The 12,962-nt window shown below is 40.2% G+C and overlaps 1 protein-coding gene across 2 annotated transcripts in view; it reads left to right on the forward strand.

The window, feature by feature from the left end:
• RNF38 (ring finger protein 38) overlaps window positions 1-12,225 on the forward strand; it is a 96,986-nt gene extending 84,761 nt beyond the window's left edge. For both annotated transcript variants that reach the window (XM_005430340.3, XM_031064721.1), the window contains one exon: window positions 8,778-12,225. In XM_005430340.3, coding sequence (XP_005430397.1) covers window positions 8,778-8,840 — 63 coding nt within the window. In that variant the 3' untranslated portion in view covers window positions 8,841-12,225. The remainder of the gene's footprint in view (window positions 1-8,777) is intronic.
• The last annotated feature ends 737 nt before the right edge of the window (window positions 12,226-12,962 follow it).

Genomic DNA, 12,962 nt, shown 5'->3' on the forward strand with positions numbered 1-12,962 from the left:
CCCCACCAGCAATGCTACAGCGACAATCGCCTGCAAGCAGGTGGGCCAGCCCCTGCTGACCGGGTCCAAAAGCCGGGACAAGTAACCTGACCCCTGCCCAGTCCTGTGTCAGCACCCCATGTGCTGTGTGACTGCTCACATCCACTAACAACTGAAAGGGTTTCTTCACGTCAGGGAGGTTCAGCACTGGTGCAGGCTGTGAGTGCTTCCTTGACTCCCCTGAATTCCTCTTTGTCCGCCTTTGTCTATTTGATCCGGTCTGTGGTGAGTTTCTCATATAGAAACTTCCCCTTTTCACTGTACCCTTCAATCCACTGCCGTCAATATCCCAACAACCCCAAAAACTGTCTGACCTTCCTTTTTGTTTGCAGGGGTGGTAAGGCAATAATCCCTGCCACCCTCTCTGGATCCAATTTCTTTTTGCCCTTGGTTAACCAATGTCCCAAGTACTTGACCTCGTTCTCTGTAAATTGCAACCTCTACTTTGACACCTTCAACCCCTTTTCCCCTAAAAAGTTCAGAAGCTCAATGGTGCTCGTCCTTACGACCTCCTCCCTCGGACCTGCAACCAACAAATCGTCTACATATTGTAACAATTTTGTCCCCTCTGTTGGTACGAAATGACTTAAAACCTGCTCAAGTGCCTGCCCAAATAAGTTGGGGCAGTCCACGAAGCCCTGAGGCAACGACGTCCACCTAAGCTGCTGCTTTCTGTTCGTGTCCGGATCTTCCCACTGAAATGCAAAATAATCTCTGCTGTCCTCCACTAGAGGACAAGTCCAGAAAGCATCCTTCAAGTTGATCACACTGTACCACATGTCCTCGAGAGAGATGTTATTTAACAAAGTGTAAGGATTTGAAACCGTGGGGAACAAAGTCTTAGTTCTCTGATTCACAGCCCTTAAATCTTGCACCAGCCTAAAGCTGCCGTCTGTCTTTCTCACAGCCAGAATTGGGGTGTTGTGCCGAGACATGCACGGCTCCAATGTTCCTCTCTTTATCAACTCGTCAATCACAGGTTTCAATCCCTTCCTCCCTTCCATGGAGATGGGATATTGTTTGACCTGTATAGGGTCTTCTGGTCTCTCAATTTCGACATGAATCTGCTCTATGTCCAGCCTCCCAGCTTCCCTTTGGACATACCACGCCCTCAGGTCTATTCCCTGTGAAGAACCCTGTTTCTTCGTCGGCGCCTTTTTCAACGTGTCTTTATCCTGTTCCTGCTTTTGTGCTTCCTTTACCGCAGCCACCAATACCTTTGCTTGGATCTTCTGTTTCTCTTCATCCCATCTCATGTAGACTTTCTGGGCTTCCCGAAGCAGCTCCTGCAACCCTTGTTCCTGCCACCCATCTCCCTTTTCTAACTTTTTCCGAATGTCCTCCCAAGATTTTGCCACAAACTGAGTTTTTAGCAAAACCATCCCGACCAGAGAATCGGGATCCGTCCGCGAATACATTCTCAAACCCTTGCAGAGTCTCTCCAACCATTCCGTGGGGGTCTCATCTTTCCCCTGGCACTCCCTGAGTACCTTGCTCATGTTCTGCCCCTTGGGTACCGCCTCCCTGATACCCTGAATTATCATATTTTACAAATTTATCATTTTCTGCCTCCCCTCCTCTGTCTGGGCATTCCAGGATGGTTTCTGGTTTGGCCACCTTATGTCCCCGCTCCCCCCGTTAGGGTTCCTCTTTTCCCAGTCTTTGATCGTGGTTCGCCTGATCATGTCTCTTTCTTCGTTGTTAAACAGCGATCTCAGGATTGCGTTGAGATCCTCATAGGTGTATGTGCTGGTCCCTAGAAATTCATCTAGCCTTTCTGCCACCCCCAAAGGATCATCCATCAATTTTCCCATCTCTTTCTTGAACGCTCTCACATCTCCAGTGTTGATCGGCGCACGTACAAAGACGATAACTGCCAGAGCCGTCGGCACCTCCCGTAAAGGGAAGAAGCCGGGCTTCTCTTTCTCATCCTGACTGTCTCCCATGGTTGCCTTCCTTGTTTGCCGCCTCGTCTGATGGGCCAGGGGAGAGCTGACTTTAGGGAAGGTTACCTGTTTTTCTTCAGTTTTGGGAAGAGTCAGCGGCCGCAGCTGCTCACATGGGAGCGGAGGTGCCGCCACTTGTTCATCTGGAGGGGGAGGTGCCACAGCCTGCTCACATGGGAGCAGAGGTGCCGAGACCTGACCCAGCAGGATCGCCACCTCGAGAGGCAACGCGGGCACCGACAGTGCTTGAGCTGGTCTGGGCTGGGGCGGAGGAACAAGGTAGGGGGGTGGAAGATTGTCTAAGGGTTCCCATTCCTTTCTCCTGTTTGCTGCGCATTGGAGAGCTTGTACGGGTATAAACTCGTACAAGCGTACCTTCACATCTTGGCATACTCAATTTCCTCGAAATTCTGCAGGTGGCGATCAAATACGTAATTGTGCAGGGACTTGCAAGTCCATGCCTCAAACGTGCTTAACACCGGCCAGACCACGTATTTTCTGATCTCCTTCCCTCCCCATTTTTCTATACAAAAATGTATCATTTTCTCCTTGGACCTGCCTGCTCTCCTGGGGCTGTCATCCCAGTGTTCTAGCATCCACCCCAGTGGACTTTCCCTTGGGATCTCTGGCAGAACTTTCTCAGGACCCTGGAGAGATTTTTCCTGGGGCTTTTTCTGGAACCTGCTCTTTCCCAACCCCATTTTTCTGAAAATCCCACCTGCGAATTTTCTCACTTTGTCTCCTCCGGGGATGCTCATCATGAGTCCCGATTCTTTGTCCGATGTTGATTTCCTAAGCTTGCGAAACGCGGCCAGTCTTAGTCACATGGAGAACCATTCCGCTGACTTTTCGACTGATCTCCGGTTTTCTTACCTGTTTTCTCTGGATCAGAAGGCAGACAGGCTCCTGGAATTTTCTAGGATCGTCTTTTTCTCTCCTTTCTGACTCAACTGTGACCAATTCCCCCCTCGAACTCCCTACAAGTCCCGGGTCCCGCGTGTGTTAAGCAAAAAGCGTCCGCTTCCCCCTTGACCGACCACGTCCCTCACGGGATGGTGGAACGGCGATCGTGGGGTCCACACTCGCTTCATGACAGAGTCGCATCTCACACATGCGTTCGGTCACACCCTACTCAACCATGCGATACTCACAGTTCCTCTCCCATGTGGATTCTTCGTGTATGTCGATTTCCGAGTGGAAAAAAAAGCACCTCGGGCTTGGTGATCCCCTGGATCTTGCTGAGATTCCAAGAGCTGGGCCCATTTTTATCCCTCTTTGGCTGTGGCTCTGGTTTTGGTTCCGTGATTTTTGATTGGTCTTGCGGACTCCCAGTCCTGTTCAGACCATTGAAATCAGTGGGGTGCCTTCAGGGTGGGAAGGGGTCCCGAACCCCGAATTCAAATCACTTCGGGGTCACCAGATTGTTATAAATGATGAAATTGTGAGCCAAAATTATAAAAAACTTAGCAAATATTTATGAATTTATCTGCGTGACCGAATTTCGGTCTCCAAGGGTCTCAAAGCCCACCACAGCCAAAGATACAGCATTGAGCCTGGGGTCGGCGCTGGGTGAACCTGGACCCGACCCCTGGAGTGTCAGACTCTCCCCCATTCACAAATGCTGCTTCTTGCAGTGAGGTTTTATGCAGTTGTGCCCGAGGCAAAGATGACCAAATTTCCTTTGTAACTCTTCACATGCATCGCTGTTCCTTTCCATGTGCGGAGCTGGACAAAAGCCAGGTCCAGGTGTGTAGTCAGTGACAATAGGCTCCAGGAAGCCATGTATTCAGATGTACAGTTTGGCACCCGCTGACTATCTTGATTGATGCAGTTGGCAAGGTGATAATCGCTCTTGGGTGGCTCCAGAGGACTCGGGATACCGGTGGTCATTGCCCTGGAAGCCTCTATTCTTATGTTAAGGTGTCGATTGTTATCTTAACTTGTGTCCGGGGAACTCGTTGTAATCTGAATAGACAGGCACTCCTGGCCAGGATGGTCAAAGACTTAGTTTTTGGATCTTACAGTAATTTATACCATACATTAATAGCATGAATTATCCCTACCATATATTACAGTGATGATGGTGGCTTCAACTGTTTTACATAGCTTGCCTAGCAAGAATGAGTACTAACAGATTTCCTTCCCCACTTTGCTGTTAATGTTGGTTTCTGGGGCAAATAAAGTGGGTTACATATGTACATTTATGTGTATGCATATATAAAGAAATGTAATATGTACAAATAGAAACTACAGTTTTACAAAATAATTTACTCATCCAAGAGGATTTGAGAAAAACAGAAAGGCTCAAGAGTCAGGACCACCCAGGAAGTGCACTTATTAAATAGCAGCTGTGCAGAAGGTGAGAGGAACAAGGAATACAAGTAGATTATGGCAGACATTTATACAGGCTACATTGAGCCAGATCTACTGCCAGCAAGGTATTGATTCCCATCTTGCCTCAGTTTTTTGACTATTTTGTTCTATTCAGCTTTAATCCATTTAGTCTGTCATGTGGAACATTGGAAACTGCAGTGATCCTCTGTTGATATGGTCCCTAGAAAATTACAAGATGGTGTTTGTTGTTTTGGAAAAAGAAATAAAACTCCCTTGCCTTTATGGCATCATAAATACAGCATCATATCTTAGGCAAGTGCTAAAATATGCAGTGCGGAGAATGAAAAATATCAAGTCAATATTGACAGTATTTTTTTCCTAAGAAGATACCAAGAATAATGAGAAGGATTTGAAAAAATGGGATGTCAAATTGCCCTTTGGCTACAGTACCCATAGTAGTCTATGTCTAAAGCTCCAACAAAATCTAGGGCCAGTGGAACTGTTTGTAGTGCTCTTAATTTTTGGTAGAAATGGTCCAGAAGTGTCTGAATTCACATACATGCTCAAAAATGAGCAAGAGTAATCGAAACACCTGTTGTTTTTTTTTTTTTTTGTCATACTAAGAAGCCACATGCACACACTCCACATAATATTATCAGCTTTTCTCTGCTAGACATATGAAGCTTTATTCACTTACTACAAATTAAAACTAGAGTCTGTATGTATCAAAGTGGTGTTCTTCAGTGTTCCCCTTCTCTTCTCAATCAGCATCCACACTATATGTGTCAGTCTTTCATTGCATGAAACTCTCTTAAGTCAGTTGTAGTATGGACAGTGAGTATCAGGGATAGTATTCTCTCCACTTTATGGAAAGAAAGAAAAAAAAAAGAAAATGTCATTTGACATAGCCTGTGAGATAGTGGATACTATAGGTTTATTATGTGGATTTTTTTAAAGACAGTTCATTCCAGGCTATTAATGCAAAAAAAAAAAGTAACTCTGATTCATAGAACCCCTGATCTGCAGATTTCTGGAAGTTAGAGGTACGTGTCAGGAAAGTATCGTGTGTGTTTATCTTACTGCTCTTTTCTTACCTGACATCCCACTCAGGAGTCAGACAAGCATGTTGAGCTAGTCTCTTTTGGACTCAGTGTGTTATTTTAATAAGTAAAAGAGTTAGTCCTTTCAATTGCAAATGAACTGGCAGTAGAATTTGGAACTGCAAAGTGAAAAAAACAGATTTAGTTTAGTCTGTTTTCATAATTGTAGTGTACTGTTCTAGTAGTGAAATAGTTTTGCTGATGTTCCTGTCGCATCATAGAATCTGCATTTTCTAACAGATCATCACCTGTAGTATTTTCTAAAGGTTGTCCTTAGACTGAGGTGCAAGATACGCAATCAAAATGTAGACGGGTGCAGTTAAACCTAGTAGAACTTGCAGAGCTGAGTGCAAAGTAAGATAGAGAACATTAAACCATTCTAGTGTAAGTTCACTAAAACAATACTTTTACACCATGTGGGCTCAGTTACAGTGGCACAAAGATGCTATTTGCAAATAAAGACTATTTTGCTTTGGAAGCTGTAACAAATTACCTGTAACAACCAGTCTGTTTTAGTTACTGCCTCTGTCTAAACTTGGTTACAGTTAAGAAGCTAATATCTGGAAGTGATAATAACTGGAAAATATTTTGTCCTTTAGTTTTGCTTCTGTCCATTTGTTTATGAATTTGAGAGCTTTTTTTTAATGTATCTTGATTGTATAATTATGTCCACATCTACCTAATTCACATCACCCAGCCAACATCATAAATTCTGCAAGGGAAAGTTAAAGTTCTGTCTTTCAATACCTGTAATGTTATTCCATGAAGTAGACAAAGAAAAATATTACTGGTTAGTTACTATTTTTTATTGATTTAATTTCATTTTTTGAAGAGTGTAGTTGTTATCTAGGACTATTTCTAGAACTATGGAGTCAATTTAATTTTTTTAAGTTCCATTCATATGTCACTTCAGTGAAAGATATCAGTAAAAGGTTAGTGATTCAATCTGAGTACTTGAAAAATACTCTTCTTGGGTTGCCTGTTGGTGATGATGGTGAAGTAAAAAAGCTACCTAAAAATGTTTTGTGGCTTGTATGCGTCGAATATGTGACAATACTATCTTTTTAGGTGGCGAGCAAGAGGACATGTTCTCTAACAGTGCATTAAGTTGGCCACTTCGGCTAAAATACTTAACTATTTAAGCAAATTTAAAGACTTAACAAGAGAAGATATAATACAGTGGAGGAAACAAAATAATTAAAAGGAGAGAGGTTATCCTTTCACTTTTTAGTATTCCTAGTTCCCGTGTTTCACAGTATTTGGCTCCTTCTTCCCTATATCCTCTAGTCATGTATGAACACATGAGAAATGTGTTCTTCTATACAATAAAAATCATAATTCCAAAAGGGTACTTGACACCATGACCTGTCTTCACCTTGAGGGTTGAGAACAATGTTAAGAGGACAACCTGCCCTTATATTTAACCTACTGAGAAATGCTGTATTATATATATGAAAAGACAAACTGTAACTATACTTCAACTTATTTCTGATAGACTAACACCAAAGCAGTGCAGTGGTTTTTAGAGGATTCTAGTAGCCCTATAGCTTCATTATTCTAAATGCAGTTCGCTTTAACTATAAATTTCTATAAAATATTTTTAAAAATCAATTCATTGTGCAGCACTCTATAGTTACAGCACAAAATTAATTCTGCCTGAAAGAGTGGCAAGTTAGAAGATCATATTACAATATTATGTCCTAATCACTCCTCTTTTGGTGTCAAAGAATCATATGAAATGCCAGGAGGGGGAAATTCATTTAATGAAAGACACAAAAATGCAACTAAATTTAAAGCAGATGTTCATATAGGATCTTGAAAAGTTACTTTAAAAGCAGTGGTTTAGTGTCCATGAGTATTCATTTTGTCCTGGCACAGTAGGTCTATGTCTGCAATTCTTGTCAGGAAATTACTCCTACTGAATGCTGTTCTGCAGTGCAAGTGGTTGTTACTTCACTACCAACCTAAGCAAATAGCTTTTTATTAATCCACTGAATTCCATGTTTAAGAACATGCCTTTTTATTTTAAACATTATATCAGCCAGGCCATATTTAGAATCAGGCACATGAAATGAAATTAAATGACTGACTAAGGACATTTTGAAACTGCTAGTGAAAGAGCAAGAAATATAAGTTTAATTGATAGTCCAATCCATGATTTACAAAAATTACAAAGCAATAAAATTTATGGACAGTGCTAACTGTTGACAGCAGGAAAACTGACAGGAAAAATATACTGTAACTTTAATTTCCATTACTGAATAATGTTTTCCAGTAAAAAATAACATAGTACTTTCATAGGATTGGTTATTGTTTGGATTTAAAATATTTGACAAAGAATTCTGAATTCTGGCCTAGAGAGTCATACTTCTTGATGCTCTTCACTTGTATTTTCACTGAAAAATGTGGTTGCCTTAGAAGACTTGGAGTACAGTGTTTGGTCTTGCAGTTTTGGTAACTATGAAATAGAGAATTTGTGACAGGGAAGAGCTCTCTTCACTCTTCCCTTTGCAAGGGAAGTATTGACTCATTGATGGACATATATTTTTCTGGGGCTTTTTCTCATTATTTGCTAAAATGAAATTAGCCAGTATTTGAAAAGGGGAATGAGAAAGCAGAAATACTTTTCCCAGTAGCTTAAGGAATATTACTTCTTATCTGTCTTACTTTTTAAGGAAGCTAGAAAAATAAATGAGTCACAGGACATATTTTCAATATGTGCTTTACTAAAGAGCTAAATATAGGCCTGCTGGGGTTTGTTACTTGAATATCTGCTTGGTCAGGTCATCTTCTCTTTCTTTATTTTATTCCCCTTCCCCTTTACTAAAAGCCCCTCCCTTTTCCCCCTATTAGCTTTCAGCTTTGACCAAATCTATCTGATGTTTTTCTGTGATGATAACCAAATAAACAAAGTATGGTGTCATTCCTGATCGGTACAGTTTGTGACAATATGACATCCTCACACAAAATGTTTATTTGAGCTCAAGGTGTCTCAGTTTGTTTTGGTGGTTTTCTCTTCATCATACAGTACAGGCTGTTAGTTGCATCCATCTGACTGCAGTGCATTCTAATTGTGAATCTGCATTAATGAAACCACCATCACTTAGCTAGAGCCGTATTTGTTGTCCTGCTTTGGGTTTAAGGGTAAAAGGCACAATTTTTTTTTTTGTAAATGTAATTTTGAATTTGCAAACTCACCACACCATTCAAACATAACAAAACAAGAAAAGACATAAGCACATTCTGTCTTCCCTTGAATTGCTCTTCAGCAATCACAGATGTCAGAGTCATGTACACATTACTGTAACAATGTATTTGTCAGTCTGGTTAACCCTGTTTTATTTTTCTGGTTTTACAGGCAAATCGTACCTGCCCGATTTGTAGAGCTGATGCTTCAGAAGTGCATCGTGATTCAGAATGACCAATCTAAGAGCACAAATACGGTTTGGGTGTTTCTGGTCACATGTATATATGGACGCTCTATTGAACTTACCTACCCATGTGGCTTCCAGCCTACCCTTTACACAAAAGGGTCAATGGACCTTACTTTGCACTGTGTGACTTAATCAATGATAAAGCTTATAACTAGTCTTCACAGTTACGGGATTATTATACTAACAAGTGTGATTGGAACTCCAAAGATTTTTTTTTAGCTTAATTTTGTGTGTGCACTAACATTCCCTGGGTTTTGTGTGATCATTCCAAGTATTGCTGCGAGATTACTGTGGATGTGATCTTTTAGCATGTGCTTTTATATAAAAGAAAAAAAAAATGGTAGCTCCAAACAATATAGCAATCTACCTTATATAGAGCCTTCAGATACTGTGAGTGGGGATGAATGGTATGAGTGTGTGTTTGCCTGAGAGAGGGTGAGTGAAGTGTGCTTGTGACTGGGTGTGCCTGCGTGTTTGAGAACCTATATACCAGCATGTACTGAGAACGTATGTGTGTAGTAATAATTATGCTGCAATGTATAATCTTGTGTGTTATTTAAACAGTACTAGTACTGTACACTGGTTCCTTCCCTTGTGTTTGCAGTTGCACACTGAATGCAATGGGTGCAGCAATTACAGACATTTAGTATTTTGTCCCCAACGTACTTACAGATGTAAAGACCTTTCTACCTACTACTATTCAAACAGCTGTTATGCTTCCCCTTCACTGGAGGCTTTAAGTGTGTACCACTAAAGAATGCATTGATTCTTCATACATGAGTAACCTTGGGGGTTTTATCATATGTTACAAAGTCTGGATTTTTAAATGGCTGATTTACAAGTTATTTTATCAATTTAGAGTCACAATATCACATTTAGCAATATTAATGTTTTCAGTTGCTGAAATATATCAATGTTTTCCTGTTTTCCTTTTAAATTTTTCTAGCTGGGTTTACCAGTTATGTTTCTCTTTCATGAAAGGAAGCAGGAAGTACACTGAGGGTGTCCTGGTCTTGTGGAAAAAGCTCTTAACTTTTGCCCATTGTACTTGCTAAGGACACAATCTTTCAGCTTATAAACACTGGCTTTTCGTTCTTTGTCATCTGCAAGGAAGTTGGTATGTAACTAAAATAACTTGTAAAAGGTTACAATTTTATTCCTGCAACTTCATGAATAAAATGCATTTTTAGTGTTTTCTCAGAGAAGGAGAATTTCATATTTCTTTCACCCTATCACAAGAGGAGGTAGGTTTTGGTCATAACCTGCAGAACTCAGTTGCCCTGATGCTGCTTCTTTCCCTTCCTTATTTCATGATGAGTGTAATAGGAAGAAGGAACTCCTAGGTTTTTGCAATCAAGTTTCCAGAGTGCTCCACTAGAGGAGAAATTTGGAAAACTTTCCAGAACAGTGCTGTGAAAAAAGGGGATAATGTCTATTCAAGTGCTCTGAATAATATTTTATTTGGGCTATGAAAAAAAATGAACTTTTTTTGTAACGTTCACACTGTTAACGTCTGTGATGTGTTTTAGCAAAATACTTAGGTCTGCATATACCACAATTATTAAAAGGATGCACTTTTTGCAAGGAAACTCTTCTCTTAAATTCAGTGTCATTTCTTTGGTTGCAGTACAAGTGGCACAATTACCAGTATTGCTACAACTTGCTGCCAGTCTCAGCTTTAAGTTTATTCTTTATAATTTCTGATGCTTTTGTATGCTGCTATGCTTTAGTATCAGTTAAAATTTCAAACAGTGTTAGAGGTTCTCCATGCTGGTTTTCCTCTTTGAAGATTTTACAGACCAGTTACAGCTCTTGGTGCAGCTAAATAAAAGCACAATTTTGCCCTGTTTCAGATGTTTTTCCCTCTGTTTAGTTATGTAGGTAGTTCTCAAAAACAGTGATGTTTTCTGTACCTGTCCTTACTTAGGAACACTAAATAAACAAAAATGCTCTTATTTCCACTTCAAAATACTAGAATTTCTTTTTCCTCTCTTCCAGTGGAGTTAAAGAATAGGCTTTTCACAACAGCACCTAGCAGGTTAAATTACATGTAATAAAATTTATTTTTTTAACAAATAAAATCATGTTTAAAAAGCATATGCCACGTATGTCTTACAAAACTTAGCCTCTTTTATATAACTGCAAAAGAAAAAGAATCCATGTACAGATTTAAACATGACTAACATTTCTGTGTTTAGTATTCAGTTCAAAGCATGGAAAGAGGGTACTTTTTCTAAACTTAATACAAGTGAACAAGACACATACTTCAGAAGCCGAGGTAAAGTAGTTCTCTTTCTGGAACTGGAGAAATATGTCCCTTTTCCCCCACTAAAATTCAGTGATACAGTGGGAGGTCTAGGAGATGGAGGGTCTAAGTTGGTAAAATCCTGCAATTAATTGTTGCACTCTTATGGCTCATCTCTTCTGGAATGGTTCTTTGGTTTGCTTGGATGAATGGGGACTCGCTTCTCGTGGTCAGTGTGTACAAAGAGCACACATGCTTAAATGTTTTGAATCAGCTCAGACAGGCTACAACCACATCTTCTGTGGTGGCTGTCAAGGGCAGGGGATTTATGTTCAGCTCTTAACTGCCATGTATTATGCACAGCTGCCGTGATGCCTGAGAGCACCTGAATTCAGCAACACTTCTTTTATGTTCATTGCCTTTCTACCATCCAGTTACTCTTTTTTTCTCAAAAAAAACAAAAATATACAACCGCCAGTATGTTTGCTTTTTCATATTGGCACTGCTGTGGTTTTTTTGCATAAACTGTCAATTTAATTTGACATTTTGGTGGATATCAAGGCCTACAGATAATTCCAGTGTCTTGTTTTTTGGCTTTCTTTAGAAAAAGAAGTAAGGCCATGTGTTGTACATCATTTTGTAGAGGCTCTTGAATGTGACTTCACAGCTCTTAATACAATGCATAATACTTGGGATGAGACTTACCAACTGTTTTAATTTTAATTGTAGTAAACAGTTTCAACTGAGTTATCTTTGGGCCTTTGTAAAAGCTGTGGTTTTTTCCTTTGGTACATTGTTACCTCATTTTGCTAATTGTGTTTCAGACTTGCTAATTATTATGAAAGCTTATGGTTTTTGTTGGAATCATATTTTGTTAAGGGTTTTCTTTAAATCATATGCTATTGTATCATTTAACATGTACATGTAGTTTTAAATGTATTATAAATATCTGTAATCAAATCATTTGAAGGCTTGATAAATTTTTAACAAAATTTGTACATTTTTTATGAGAGTTACTAGTAATGCTTTACTAGGTAGTGCAATGAATTTTTATTTTTAATCCCTGTGCCCAATTTTGGAGTTGAGAGAGTTGTTCGGTAATAAATGTATGATGTACACTTACACAATTTTGTCCTGTTCTCTCTTTGAGGAATGTATGGTTTTCTTTTATTACTGGGCATATTTCTGTGCATCATCATGCAAATTGAAATATTACTGGCAACAGCCACTTGTGTTGTAGGTGTTTTGCCATCTTAACTGTAGCACACAACTGTGACGGTTGTCACAAGGGTTCTTGGGTGAAGGAAGAGACGAGAAGGTTGACTCCATTATCAGAAGGCTTGATTTATTATTCCATGATATATACATATACTATAACTATACTAAAAAGAAAAAGAAAGGAGAGTTTCCAGAAGCTGCTAAGCTACCTAAGAATAGAAAAGTAAAGAATGATAACAAACCCCTCTCGCTCGGACTGTGCCCGAGAGAGCTCTCAGTTTTGGATTGGCCATTATTTCTAAACATCCAAGATGGGCCAATCCAGATGGACCTGTTGTGTCGGGACCCAGGACACACCTCTGGCTGTCCAGGACACCAGGACCCCTGCTAGGGGTCTCAGAGACCCTGTCACAGAGCCCAAGACACCTGTGGTTTTGATTATGACCCATGGAGCAAATTACCAACCTTATATGAAGATCAGCAAGCCACAACAGTTTAGGTAGAATAATAGTGAAATTATCACGGGCTAGAAAAGAAGATTTTGGGTTTTTTGGTATGGGGGTTCAGGAGGCAAGATGGAGAGAACTGGGTGTGTCCAGCCTTTCTCCTTCTTCTTGGCCTTCATCTTCTGCTGTGATGTTAGCAC

The sequence above is a fragment of the Geospiza fortis genome, unplaced genomic scaffold (genome assembly GCF_000277835.1).
Source record: "Geospiza fortis unplaced genomic scaffold, GeoFor_1.0 scaffold1048, whole genome shotgun sequence".
NCBI lineage: Eukaryota > Metazoa > Chordata > Aves > Passeriformes > Thraupidae > Geospiza > Geospiza fortis.